At 39.2% G+C, this 15,037-nt stretch overlaps 1 protein-coding gene across 1 annotated transcript in view; it reads left to right on the top strand.

The window, feature by feature from the left end:
• The window catches only part of LOC124286348, a 31,902-nt gene that overhangs the window by 11,616 nt on the left and 5,249 nt on the right, over nucleotides 1–15,037 (top strand). The window contains 14 exon segments of the mRNA XM_046722708.1: nucleotides 785–969; nucleotides 1,229–1,448; nucleotides 1,919–2,338; nucleotides 2,492–2,698; nucleotides 3,838–3,904; nucleotides 4,119–4,276; nucleotides 4,810–4,956; nucleotides 5,046–5,156; nucleotides 5,233–5,349; nucleotides 9,048–9,139; nucleotides 9,141–9,252; nucleotides 10,061–10,231; nucleotides 11,436–11,570; nucleotides 11,960–12,076. Coding sequence (XP_046578664.1) covers nucleotides 785–969; nucleotides 1,229–1,448; nucleotides 1,919–2,338; nucleotides 2,492–2,698; nucleotides 3,838–3,904; nucleotides 4,119–4,276; nucleotides 4,810–4,956; nucleotides 5,046–5,156; nucleotides 5,233–5,349; nucleotides 9,048–9,139; nucleotides 9,141–9,252; nucleotides 10,061–10,231; nucleotides 11,436–11,570; nucleotides 11,960–12,076 — 2,259 coding nt within the window.

Here is a 15,037-nt window from a genome sequence, read left to right as displayed (position 1 = left end):
TCTCTCTCTCTCTCTCTCTCTCTCTCTCTCTCTCTCTCTCTCTCTCAACATTCAACATTTATCTTTGCCTTCTTTTATTTGGCACGGTTATTCACGCTTACATACTACAACGAATGCCACTGCATAAACTTAATCCACCCATCTCTATAAGCATGAGCTACAGGGATGACTTGAATTGATATCGTCAGTATGTAAATGATTAGCTGCGTACGAGGGAGTTAGTTACATGGGGATTTCGGATTAGTCCCAAGCTATGTTTCCTGGTCGAACAAATGGATCCGTGTCATCGTACCCTAATGGAGGGGATCGCTGCTCACAAGATCAAGACCCGTGAAGATCCGGGTTAGAACTAATCTTCAGTAAACCATGCTTGTCGTGAGAGGCGACTATCAGGATTGGGTGGTCAGGCTTGCTGACTTGGTTGACACATGTCATCGGTTCCCAATTGCGCAGATCGATGCTCATGCTGTTGATCACTGGATTGTCTGGTCCAAACTCGATTATTTGCAGATCGCTGCCGTATAGCTGGAATATTGCTGAGTGCGGCGTAAAACTAAACTCACTCACTCACATGATCAATCACTTGTCCAAACTCGATTGTTTGCATATTTGATGGAATATTGCTCATTAACCATGGATGCATGTTTCATGATAAGGAAGTTTATGTATGATGTCCCTGATGCCAGTTTCTTGCAAAGACTTTTTTATAAAGTTTGGAACAAGCACCGATTAGGACACTATCGTATTCACTTCATGCTGTATGAAATTATCTTTCTCTTTTCAGACATCTCCAAGGATTTTTATAAATGTGGTGGCATCGTAAACCACACTGGAGAGATTATCTCCCCTTCTTACCCCTTCTACTATGGAGAGAACATTAACTGTACATGGACTGTGAGACTTGGGGAAGGAACATTTGTCAGCCTTGACCTTGTTGATGTAGATCTCGCACCTAAAGAAGAACACTATGTGAGATTGTTGTGCCAAGCTTTGATCCACTGAAAGTATTCATTAAGTTGTAAAGAAAACATTAAGGGAAAGTTTAGGGAATGAGTTCTAATACATATCTAATTTACTACACGTATTTAATCTTACAACATCTCGGTTGATCGTTTTGTATCCGCCATGATCTTAAACATAAATATCTTAAAGCGATGCCATATACAATAACCAAAGTTCATTTGAACGTATCACACAGTGTTGTTTATATTTATGGTTACTTATACAGGAAGCATCTGCATATTTTGACTGCGAGGACACGCTGACAATATATGATCGTCACAGAGACGGCGACCATGTCGTTGTATCCATGAAAGGTCATCCGTTTGAAACTCTTGAGGAACCACACTACCTGTCCTCTTCGAATGAGATCGAGATCAACTTGATCACTTGTCCCAGACTGACAGAAGCAACGTCTCGAGGTTTTACGATCAAAGTGGATTCAATAGGTACAGTTAACCAAACCAAATATTTATTTGCAAAAGCATTTCATCCTTTAGTCATGATACCTTTTAATCCATCTCGCTTGAGGGGCCATATAATATACGTCAAACGCCATCCTAGTACGCTTTGCCATTTGAGATGACATTTTGATCTATTTATTTATTCCTAGCCGACCTGCTTTTGCTAAAGGAATTAAACTTAAATTGAAAAACCAAACGGCCGTGGATGTTGAAAGATTGTGTGAACATACCGTTCTTACATACATGTTCTCCATTAGTAACTAACGAATCAACCACAGGTCCGGTTTCGTCTGTATGAACCATTGCACTTTGACTTAGTTTTATATATGTATGTAGGATGGCCACATCTCTTCATATCCCTCAAATAATTCTTCAACAAATTAAATCCAACATACTCTTCATATTTCTGTTTATTATGAAAATGAACTCATTTCTGATTGATTTCTCCTTGAAAGACTGCGGGGGTTGTGGCCAGGGTGAGTCCAGCTGCTCCAGACAGGCCGTGTGTTCTCACCAGTGTGGCTACATCTCCAGTACTACCTTCCCCAACTTCTATCCAGTCTCAGCCAGTTGTTACTGGAGGATACAGGGTCAGGTTGGGCAGTATGTCACAGTGACATTTGAAATGGTTGATGTCATAGCTGTTGGTGAGTGTGAGGGAGACTACGTCAGCCTCTATGACCTTGACCTTACAAAAAAGAAAACATTACTTGGAAAGTTTTGTAAAACCAGAAGGCCAATAGGAGACATCCAGAGCAGTTGGCAGATGATGGATGTGGAGTTTTATTCTGACTTTGACACTGTTGGAAGAGGGTTCCTCCTGAAATATACCCTTCAGACTGTTCAGCTCAGCACAAGGTTCTTGAATTTGTCAGGTATGTTCTTCCACATTTCGAATGCATTCCCCTTAGTCTCCATATTTCGCGTTATCTCTGTATGCCACTAAATAATATCCGGTCAAATACCTGGGCACCAAAAAACATGGGCAATAAAACTGTCTTTTTGAGACCTTGTTATGTATTACGTAGGTCATTGTGACGAGAATTGGTACGAATATGGGCACAGCTGCTACCGCTTCATCACAAGTGACAAAGGACTCACCTGGATAGATGCTGAGAAACGCTGCATTGAAGCTGGAGGCCATCTTGTCAGCATAAGCGACACCGAGGAGACCAATTTCCTCCATTCGACCATTCTTAATAACAACCTTTTTTCTGAGCAACAAATATACATAGGTGAGTGATTGAGTTTAGGTTTACGCCGCACTCAGCAATATTCCAGCTATATGGCGGAATAAACATAGTTAAATAACAGTGATTAACAATGTTAACAGCATTGTTATGGTCTTTTACGAGTCTTGCGCTTATATAGATTTTGTTACGGTTTAGGAATTACTGAGATAAAAGGTTTCCGAGTCCCCTTTAAACCAGCAAAATAAACCACAAAATGTCTATAATGTTCAATTATATATTGAACAAACAAGATTACAATGAATGACAGTACAGATTTCTAATACAATACTATTGAATCACAAATCTAAAATCTTGGGTCACAAATCTAAAATATCAACTCACAAAAGTATCCCAGTAATAACGGATGTACTGATTGAAGTTCAATGTACTCTAAACAGGTGAAATTACACAGCCCAAGTTCAAGATGCGAGTTCAAATCCACACTCAGAGCTTTAATTTTTTGTGACCTATAACACCTAAAAATTAATTAATGGGACATTAATTATTACACATTAACATTACACATTCTCATAACATGTATGTATGTATGTATGTATGTATGTATGTATGTATGTATGTATGTATGTATGTATGTATGTATGTGTGTGTGTGTGTGTGTGTGTGTGTGTATGTATGTATTGTATGTATGTATGTATTCGAGTATAATATTCGTATTATATATATATATATATATATATATATATATATATATATATATATATATATATATATATAATAAAATCGTATACATGTATATAACCATTTGTAATAGAAAAGTAGCTCCCCAACATCTTTGTATTGGGTTAGCACTGCTCTCCTTGACTGAATGTGTTATGAGAAGGGATGAGTATGTTTTCAGACCGCATTTAGCAATACTCCAGGAATATCAAGATTGGGAACTCCAGTAGTGGGTATCACTCACTTTATCCACTTTGGGAGTCAAACCAGGGTCTTCGGCGTGACTGGCTCCCCTCACAACCCCGAGAAAAAATGACCATCTTCTGATTCTACTTCCAGAATAATGTTATGGTTGTGGTTTATTTTCACATTTTCGATTGCGCGTCATGTTTACACGTTCTGCGTGACCACTGATATGGCTTTAGAAATGTATGTCCCTGTAAATGTGTCTTTATTTTGTCCAGGGCTTCGAAAACAAGGTCAGAACAGATACATATGGGCGGATGGAAAACCATTGTCGCATACTGAATGGTAACGTACCCCAAAACAACCTCAGTATGTTTTTAAGAAAATGAAAATAATTATTAAAGATGATAGATTGATAAAGATAAGTTCTAATATTACATATAACAGAGACATTCAGATAAATGTGTCAGTATGGCAAACATATTGGAAAAAATACGAAAACAGCAAGTGCAAACAATCAGATAGATTCACTTGTGTTCGCTGTCGTCTTCGTCTTTAGGTATGCTGGCGATTCTGAAGGAGCTCCTCAGCCGGATGGGTTTGAGAGAGAGGCGTGCACCATGATGGCCATCTCCAGCATCAGATCCACCGACAACTGGCACGACGTGGCCTGCGCCTTTGACAAAATCTCACAGTACATCTGTGAGACGTCAAACAGTACATTGGTTTCATCAGGTTCAATGTATTTTGCTAACAAACAGCGTTTCTAAGTTAATTTACTGTGGGATTCCGTTTTTAATATTATTTGAGATGTTCTAATTACAAGGTAGCAATTTTACTGTCTTTACTATTTCAAATATGACACTCTTTGATTAAATTCACAAGCCTAGATGTTTATCTTTTTAAAATTATCTTTCAATATTTTTTAAAGCAATTTCTTTTGTTACAGAATGAACATATGTTTGCAAGCATTTATTTACCAATACGTTTTTGAAAGCAAACAATCTCCCATACTCTTAATAATACGTGTTTTAATTATGTAAGTGTGATCTTATAGCATTCATTCGATACTTGACCTTTTCTTGATATATTTGCTATCTGAAAATTGATGACCAGGAACTATATTTGCGCAATAAAGCATCTTTGGTTTAAAAAAGGTAATTCATGCTGATCTTTGAAGAACATTTATATATTTTTTAATCTGTTGCAAATAATATACAATTCAGTTCCATAAACGTTAATACTTACAGAAAACCCCATGGTAATCGGCAGTGATGATGATGCTACGGCCGGGTATTACTTTCCCTGTACCAGCCAAGAGTACATTTCCAGGTTGTACACATGTGACGGAAGCATGGATTGCTTGGACGGGAGTGATGAAGCGAACTGTTCAACAGGTACCTGTGTTGATGTTGGTCACTGTCACATTACACCTGATTCATTGATGCATTAATACATCAATGCATTGCATGTATTTGTCTTTCAGAAACGTGTCCACTTGGCATGTTCACCTGTACTGATGGAGGATGTGTTGACTTTGCCTTCTACTGTGACCACAAGGAACACTGCAGAGACGGGTCGGATGAAGCAAAGTGTGGTAAGGGTCTGATGACTAATTTCAGTATGACAATTTTCTCTTAATTTTGTTGTAACTTGAATATTCTGTCCCCTAGTGTCCCGTGAATGTTCCTCTGACCAGTGGAAATGTAGCAGTGGACAGTGTGTGTCAGCTGACCAGAGATGTGACCTCCTACAGGACTGTGTAGACGGATCAGATGAAGAGAACTGTGGTGAGACAATATCTTTTTTGGAATTTAACATGGTTGTGTGATGTCTAATATCTGGCATTTGCCGCTTTTAAATAGCGTTTTGTTGAACATAAGTATTTGTATATGTATACAAATGGAATCGTGTTTTCAATGTCAATCCGAATTCAGTTAAAGGACAAATAAACTTGATTTTTTTGTACTCTTTTAACCATTACATATGAAAGATTTGTGGTTAGTCTTATGCGGAACACCAAATTCATTCTTAAAAAACTTGTGGTTAATTAATACCGAGCGATTAAAAGTTGCCAAAAGGTCGCCTGCTTCACTCTCGCCCGCCAACGAAACCACAGACAGGTTACGTAACTCTGTCGCCAGAGCACTGCAGTGACGTCATATGGGGAACGATTTTCAGTTAGCTGTATATAAAGTGTGTAGCAAGCTCGTCATTTTGATGATTTCTCGACATCAACGAAGACATGCCGAATCGTTGTGTTGTCGTCAATTGCTCCTAGAGGTCGGGCAATGGTGTCACCATACACAGATTTCCACAGGATCCCTCAAGTTCGTGCTAAATGGGTTATGTTTGTGAGTGCGAAGCGAGCGTTGTGGAAGCCTGAAACGATATCTTACTTGTGTTCAGATCGCTTCACGGAAGTTAAAGAATCAAAATTACTTACTAGTTGTAGTAAAGTATGTATATGATTGATGACCATAAAGATTTTCCATGACACAACTTGTAAAATAACGATTTCTTCCTCGGAAGCGAGGTTGTGGTCGAAGTAACAATAATATTGTAAGTAGTATTATATTGACACCCACCTCGCTTCCACGAGAGAAATTGTTATGTTATAAGCTATGTCATGCAAAATCCTATTGGCCATCAATCAAATACATATTTTACTACGAGTAGAAAGTAGTTTTGATTTTGTAACTCGGTGAAAACAAACCTAAATAGCATTTATCCTCAGACTGGCGGATGTTCGCGACAGGGCGCCGCCATTTTTGAAAATCGTAAAGTCACGGGCTAAAGTCTGTTAGAATTAATGAGATTATGGTTTGTTTTCATCAAGTTCGAAAATCAAAACTACTTTCTACTCGTAGGTAAATGTGTATTAGAATCATGACCAAAAGGCTTTTGCATGACACAACTTGTAACACAACGATTTCTTCCACGGAAGCGAGGTGGGGGTCGAAGTCACAATACTGCGCGATAAATTTCTTGCTACATTCACGTGGTTAACGTCCACTCACAAGTGTGTAGATACTAGTCAATGTATGTCTTTATATTTGGTCTTATAATCCTAATTAGTTTAATCATACTTGTATGCATTTTGAAACTAAATAAAAAGCAGACGATCTGCTGATACTTATAGTGAATTTATAATAGGACTGTAATATTCACGGCGAAAACAATGATTCTGTTGAATGACATTTATAGTTTGCAGATTAAAGTTATAGGAACAATGTGAATCAGGAAATTCGCACACACGCCCTAATGTATGTAAAAAGGTGTCTCATTACATTGAATGCTACGACTGCATAATGTCCGCCATTCTTTAAAAAAAGTAATTTAGTTAGCCAATAATGAGCAATCAATCAATGTATTGGCGGTTAATCCTTTGAAAGAAGGATGTTTCATTGTACAATTCAATAATTTCTGAATAAAAGAGTTTGAAGAAAGATTTCAATCGCCTGAAGGCAAGAAAGAGAGTCAGAAAAGATGATACATTGTTGATATTTACGGTGTGAGTTAACATATTTTAAAGCTTTAATATGGCGTTAGCTTCCTCGCCGTGAAAAATAGAGCCACAGGCAATCGAGATTAAGAAATTCTGATCTGAATGACAGTGGCAATGCTAACCGCGCCACCATCCTTGATCCATCTGTATATACGGGATGTATAGGTATTATATTTATTTCTTTAATTGACTTAAATTTTTTGGTTTCATACTCGTAGATCATTAGTTTCTGATTTTTAAATGTGTTTTACACACACAGACACAGACGCGACAGAGTGTATTCAGTATAGATGAGTAAATCTACATACATAAACACTACCTTTTGACAAATCCGCTGTGCAAGATAAAGGTAATTAATCAATCAGCGTGTTATCGGTTAATCCTTTGATCGATGTTTATAATGTTGAGTATTTACTCAAGACACAAAAAATGCCCAGTGGGAACTTTTGTCGGGTAATCTAAGTGGTGTTACCACTAATTATACCTGTTATAAATTCATTAACTGACCATCAAGTGAATGAGGACAAATAGTATGTGTAGGTTTATACCACCTAACACGGGTTACAACAAGGGTGTATTAATTGCTCTATTGCATGCAATTATAATTGCATGTGAAAACTTATGGGCAGACACTGTTTTGAGAATACGAACAGAACTTCGTTGTTGCATAAGAAAAACATATAAGCATTTGCTGTGTGCTAAACCTGTATGTATCTATTTACCTAAGTAAATTTTCAGATTCTTCTAGCGATGGCAAAGTAGGGTTGTTTAGTTTACGGATTCAAATAAATCAAATGTCAATTTTTAATATCATACGTAATAGACGTCGTATTTTTACATGACATGATTAAATATCGAGGTGAAAAAACCACAGAAATGAGATCAATTTGGATCAGTCATTATACCATCCAGGCATTAGAAAACCTGAAAAAGCCCACACTGCTTTGATACTTTATTACAATCAGACAAGAACTACCGGAGATATTTTCAAATAACTGCATCTGATGGGCATCCACCCTTCTTAATGTCGCACTGTTTAGGTTGAAGAAATAACCGTAACCGTGATGAGCGAGGCTGATCATCGTTTTCACTCTCACTAGCGTCTGAATCGAACAAATAAGGCCTAGCGACACCAAGCGATTTTGACAGAATCGTCTATGAAAACAAGTTGTAACTCGGAAACTAGGTAAAGCAGGAGACAAAATTAAATGACAGTAGATTGTGAGAACATGTAGCTTTCATTTTTCAGAACAGTTGTCACGATTTCAGGTTTATACAAACCTGTAAACAAGATAATTTACCCCCTGAAATGTACATGAATTCTGCATCGGCCCTCATATCTATTCCTCACATGACGTCACAGACACGCGCCGCTCTGATTGGTTGAAATGTCGTTCGCGGGTGAGAATTGTGAATTATTGTCAAAAAGGTCGATTTAAGTTAATTAAAGATCGAAATGAGTAGTTTTACTGACGTGGTTTCATTTATAACCATGCCAATAAGTGATTTATGTATTTGTACCCCCCTAGAGTATATGTGATCTTTAATGCCATTAGGAAAAATCCCATTTTGTTTTATAGTTGTTTGGATATTTATGACATCAGAAATAGATTAATATCTCTAACCTACACCAATTAATATTCGTGGTTTTTAACTTTTGTTGACATGTATTGAGAAAGTGCTGGACAACGTGTGTGCACATAACATATCCACTACTGGAAGAGCAGGACATACGTACCCTTTTCGCGTACACCCGGTGCCACCGGGGTGATTTTCAGTAATCCATTCATAATGTGTACGACTAAATGTTCCTTTTTTCCAAACAGAATTTGTTTCAGAGGATAGTCAAGATTGGGTATTCTTTTTCACTGACGCCCTGCATTTAAAAATAGACTAATCGTTTATGGTTGACACCTTTGTGATTTTGGAGAACCAGTTTCATTTTTATCAGTTTGTGAAAATTCACATTTTGTTTTGCAGAGACATGCCAAAATAACTTCTTCCAATGCTACGATGGACAGTGCTTGCCCCCTGCCAGGGTGTGTGACGGGTTTGTGGACTGTGGGGGGACAGTACAGAGAAGACGAGGGTACTCAGTGTACCACCAACAGTCAGCCGTCTTGTAGGGAGTGGTATGCCCTGGGGTCAAGGAGAAATGGCGAATATAGTATTGTGATTGGGAACAGTACGTTTCATTCCTAAATGTTCATAGATATATGTTTATTATAATCTATATCCGTCACCAATCAGCAGTAGAAATTTATGAATGAGAGAATAAATCATTCTGTATTTATTCGTGTCAGTTAAGTTATATCGAGTCAGATGCAAGTGGAAGCCAATCTGATCATGCGTGTCTTTTACGTATGGAAATCCTATTGGGGTTCAGACCCTACATCACAGCAAGTTACAGGCATGCCTAAGAGAAGCAGCATCGCAAAGTGAATTGCTATGTAGGTTGTAGCTCAACCACTGAAGACATTTTGATGATAATCTATACTGGACAAAAATAGTTAGGGATATTTGAAATTATGAATAATGATCTATTTATTCATTGACACACTGATAAAATATCAATCATAAAAATACCAATACCCTAACTTATTTTGTCCAGTATATTTTAGATTCAGTTACAGTTTCATCAAACAAATAACCATTCAAAGTTACCGTACGAAGAACCCTTACTGGTTAGTACTCGTAGAACATTAGACCCAGTTAAAATTGGCCTTCAGTAACCCATGCTTGTCGTAAGAGGCGACTAACGGGATCGGGTGGTCAGACCGGCTGACTTGGTTGACACATGTCATCGTATCCCAGATGCGTAAATCGATGCCCATGCTGTTGATCACTCTATTGTCTGGCCCAGACTCGGTTATTTACAGACCGCCGCCATATAGCTGGAATATTGCTGGGTATGGCGTTAAACAACGAACCAACCAAACAGTCGTAGAACATAACATTTCTACAGATCTTGCCCCTCAACAACTTAATTCCAGAGACGTACCCGGTGGAGTGTAAATTCGATATGAGCGAAGGGATGATAACCACCATCATCCACCATGATTTGGAGGACTGGACAGTTACACGGGAACCAGGATATGATAAGAAGTTCCATTACGACATCCCGAATGATGACATCAAACACATAAAGTCTGCCTCCGTCTCATGTCGGCAACACCTTCAATTTGATTGTCTTCAAGCATACTACTTTTATGAGGATCGTTTATGGTGGAAGGACATACGAGGAACACAGAGAGGATTTAAAGATAGCACAAACAGTACCTGCAGCTGTAGTTTAAAGGGCGCCTGCACTGCCAACTCTACTAAGTAAGTGTTTTTATATTTGTGTCCTATCATGAAGATCGAACAATGAGCGCGTTTTATAGGCATTGATGTTGTGCTTTGGTGGAAGGTGATTTGTCTGCCCTTCTGGTGACTCAATGTGAAAACTCAAACTAATTAAATATTCCAATTTTCTCAGAAAGCTAGTAACAGATATAAGGGCTTAAACACATTCAACAGTGTTTATTAGAATACTAAACATCACAGTCATTTGATACAAAACAGAAAACATGGGGTTGGATTACTAGTCAAATTGTTGTATCACTATTAGCTTAGATTCATTTCACAGTGAATGATAACATCTGGATATATGGACAATGACTGGGCAATCATGCCGTGATGGCTACAATGCAAGTTTGAGTACATATTCAGAATGAAGACAATTTCAGGTATATAAAAGCAATAATTCACATGTTTTATAGAAAGCACGTTAACGAGTCAGCTGCATGTTTAACAGATGCGCATGTGACAATACGAGAGACGATTTAACCAGAGCAGACGACAACACATGGGAGTCTGACAGTGGCTACTTTGACGACATTGATGGCTTGCCCATAACACATCTATGGATGCGATCACAGTTAAGATTAAGCCGAGTGAGACATCTCGTTGGGCCTCTCATTTGTGAAGAATGTAAGTGACTCAAATGTTGCGATTGTTTGTACAGTCGAACACCATTGCGTCGAAGTTGAAGAGACCTACGTTAATACTTCGAGTCTGAGGTTCCACGCAACCGAAAGAAGCTAAAAAGGGAATATGCAGGGAGAAAGCTATAAATTTGAGGCACCTCAAAGTTTCAACATCAAAGTTCGACATAGCGGTCTTTGACTGCGTATGATCTTTAACAGTAAAATAGAATTACTGGAATGACATAAATGAATCACGTACTCCATAATGATGTCGGTCAAGGTACCTATAAAAGCGTAGACACCTGTATACCAGAAGATCAGAAATTTGGATGATGTGAAATGGTGTTAATTGCACTTGATAAGCCCTGTTTCATAACCCTAACACATTTGTTCATTGCAGCATCAGAGTCCAACACGAGTTCCCTGATGTGTGCGAGCGGTGTAGTTGTTGACATCTCTCACAAATGCATCCTGGATTACGACATCTATCAGCACTACACAGGATGTCGAGACCTCACACATGTAGTGGATTGTGGTAGGTATATATAGTCGATACACTCAATGAAAAGCTCCTATAAGCACCTGGTAAGGATGAGAACCGTCGTACAGAAACCACAAGAAAATATGAAACGTCATCCAGAGAATAATGAGATTATCTGCCGAATCAGATTCCCCTGGGCTTAAAAGGTGAAATAGTGTTGAACATATGCATAGATCACTGAAAACCAATGGTAACAGAACATGTTGGCGAGGAAAAAGGCAATATGACAATGTGAATTCACTTCCCCTGTATGCATTCATGTTTGGTTACTTCGACAATTAGCATTAAAAATCATGATAAATTCCTCGTTCAGAATACAATATATTTTACTAATGTATTGGGCAGACCTTATACGTTGTAAATGTATGTCCCCATGACACCAGAGAAGCACGAGTGCCCAGCTGACCACATCAAGTGTCCCTCCAGCTACTGTATCCCTGTCAGGCTGGTCTGTGACGGACGCCCGGACTGTGCTGACGGGATGGACGAAACAGGATGCAGTAGGTTTAACTGATATCATGTTTTTATCAGTCATTAATCATGGTAAAGGTACTTATGTTAGTAAAATCAGATCTAAGTCGCTGTGAAAGAATTGGTATTTAGGCCATGTGTCTGTAGCAGGGCAGGGAATGTAATAAAACTACACACACAAGCTAAGGGTGTGAGCTATTGCCAATCTTGCCAAGTATATAGCACGATATATGTTGATAAGTATTCTAATTGCAATACGATTATGAACTACAAATTGTACTCACATAGTAAATGGATAGGAGGTTACCTGATCTATATTAAACTTTTTTAAGTAATGGATATAGTTAATTGTACAAAACAGTATGACACATCTGATAGTTATACAAAGCTAAAATAGACTATACAAGCAATGAGCCTACCCTGTGGATGAGACTGGGTTGTCGACTACCACAGCAACTCATGTATTCGGAATGTATCTGAATAAAATGTATATACTCTAATAACTAAGAGTAACACACTTATACAATTTATATACTACTAGAAATGTTAATGCTGTATATTGCATACACATACCTAACCACAACAGAATTTAAATAAGACTATTCTGCAACACATTCAGACTCTTATCTCATGCACACAAGAGTAAAGATACAGAAAAGCTGTTTGTTAGTATTTACAAAAGCTTACAATTTATAAGCCTGGTTTAGCACATTTATGCAAACAAATAATGGATGAGATTTACATAATATCAAACGCTTAGTTTACTTTGATAGGACAGGTTTGATGTACTGCAACATATACTGAGTCCATAAAGAAACTTCACAAAATGGAATTTGAAAAATAATGAATATTTTTTCTCTGATGATACATCTATGTATCCGAAATGGGATCCCTATCTTTCGACTCTAGAAAAACCTTAGCAAAACCCACTCGAACCCATCCATTCGTCGTGCAAATGACGTTAGTGCCAAATCAGGTTTTGCACGTGCAGTCGATCACGTGATCTTCGCATCGAAGTTTTCTTCATATGCACGTGTTTGCCTCAAGAATTGAAAAAACACTTTTAAACCACAGTTCTAACGGTACTTGAAATGCCACGATTGTCAAATGTGCAACGTGAACATGCCGTTGGCATGTTGCAAGCGGGAAGATCAGTTATTGACGTCGCAAGAGCAATGGGATGCAGCCGTCGTACTGTGTATGACTTGCGAGGTCGTCTACAACAAACTGGCACCACTTCTGATCGCCCAAGGTCGGGTCGTCCACGTGTGACGTCACGAGCAGAAGACCGTCAAATCGTCCTACGTCACCTACGTGACAGATGTCTGCCGGCTACACGAACCAGGCCGGGGCTGAGATGTTTAGAGGTCGACTGTCCTCACAGACCATTCGAAATCGGTTGCGGGCTGCCAATCTCCATTTTCGACGTCCATATCGTGGGCCAATATTGACGCCGTTTCATCAACGTCAACGTCTGCTGTGGGCCCAACGTCACCTCCGATGGACCCAGAGAGACTGGAATCGAGTCGTCTTTAACGATGAATCCAGGTTTACCCTCAGATTCGCGGACGGCAGGCATAGAGTCTGGAGACGACGTCGTGAACGGTATGCCCAATGTTGTGTACAGGAAGTCGACAGATTCTGGGGCGGAAGTTGCATGGTGTGGGATGCTTTCTGTGGGAACAACCGTTCCAGACTTCTGGTCATCCGTGGAAACCTCACAGCTGCTGCTTACCGCGACCAGGTGATCACCCCTGAACTCGTTCCTTTCGTGGCGGCTCATGGCCCAGGTCTACAGTTCCAGCATGATAATGCTCGGCCGCATACCGCGATGTTGACACGAAATTTTCTTCAAAACGCTGGAATCAACGTCATGGACTGGCCATCGAGGTCCCCATACCTTAATCCAATAGAGCACGTTTGGGATGCACTTGGGAGAAGGCTTCGTGGTCTTAGGAACCAACCTCAGAATTTGCAGGAACTTTGCGCTGCCTTGCAAGAGCAATGGCGCAGAATCCCCAACCACGTGTTCACAAGCATCAGGCAGTCGATGAGGAGACGGTGTTTGGCAGTGGTGAATGCGCGGGGCGGCCATACACGATATTGAACTGAGAAATTTCGCATTTTTATTCTTGTGACTTGACATTCTGTATACCCATGTTTTGGAACGGCGGTGTAGCCTAATGGAACTGATTATGGCACTGTCAGTGTATCGAGTACATCACACAGATCTCAGCAATGAAATAATAACAATTTAACCATCTTACCATCTCTTGTTCTTTTAATGTGAAGTTTCTTTTTTGACTCAGTATATAAATGCAATAATATAAATATATTGAGATATATCGGACTAACCTGATATGAAGAGTTCTGTCAAGTTGTCTGTGGAGTGACTTTGTGCAGACTGAGTACAAGCTATTAGACAAAGGGTTGAACTTTAATATACTCAGCAGCAAACAAAACGTAATTACGAATTCAAAATTAGATAGGCACTGTAATCAAATCATTACAGAAATGGACATAATAAGTGGATCAAATTCATTATATGTGTACAATATCTTGACACATCAATGAATAACTAAGCACAATTTCAAGACATTACTTGAGCGTTTGCAGTCTATTTAGACCCTTGACTTCAGTATCTAGTGTGACCACCACGAGCGGCAATAGCTGCAGCACAGCGTCTATTCATGGAGTGCACCAATCGATTGATGAAGGCTATTGGCACCTGGAACCACACTCTGAGAAAGGCCTGGCGCAATAAATCGGCTGTGTTCGGCCTTGGTGTGACATTATTCAGTCTCCTCTGAATTTCATCCCAAAGATGTTCAATTGGGTTTAAATCAGGACTAAGGGCTGGCCACTGCATAATGTTAACACCGTTCTGCTGTAGGAAGTCCCGTGTAGCTCTGGCAGCATGGGCCCGGGCTCATATGACGACGTGAATGCGTGTGTATGTGTACACGCGGCTGCTTGTACTAGCCCAGGCT

Source organism: Haliotis rubra, unplaced genomic scaffold (genome assembly GCF_003918875.1).
Source record: "Haliotis rubra isolate DU_JTF1 unplaced genomic scaffold, ASM391887v1 Scf380, whole genome shotgun sequence".
NCBI lineage: Eukaryota > Metazoa > Mollusca > Gastropoda > Lepetellida > Haliotidae > Haliotis > Haliotis rubra.
The sequence above is the reverse complement of the archived record's forward strand: the minus strand, read 5'-3'. Positions and strand labels throughout refer to the sequence as shown.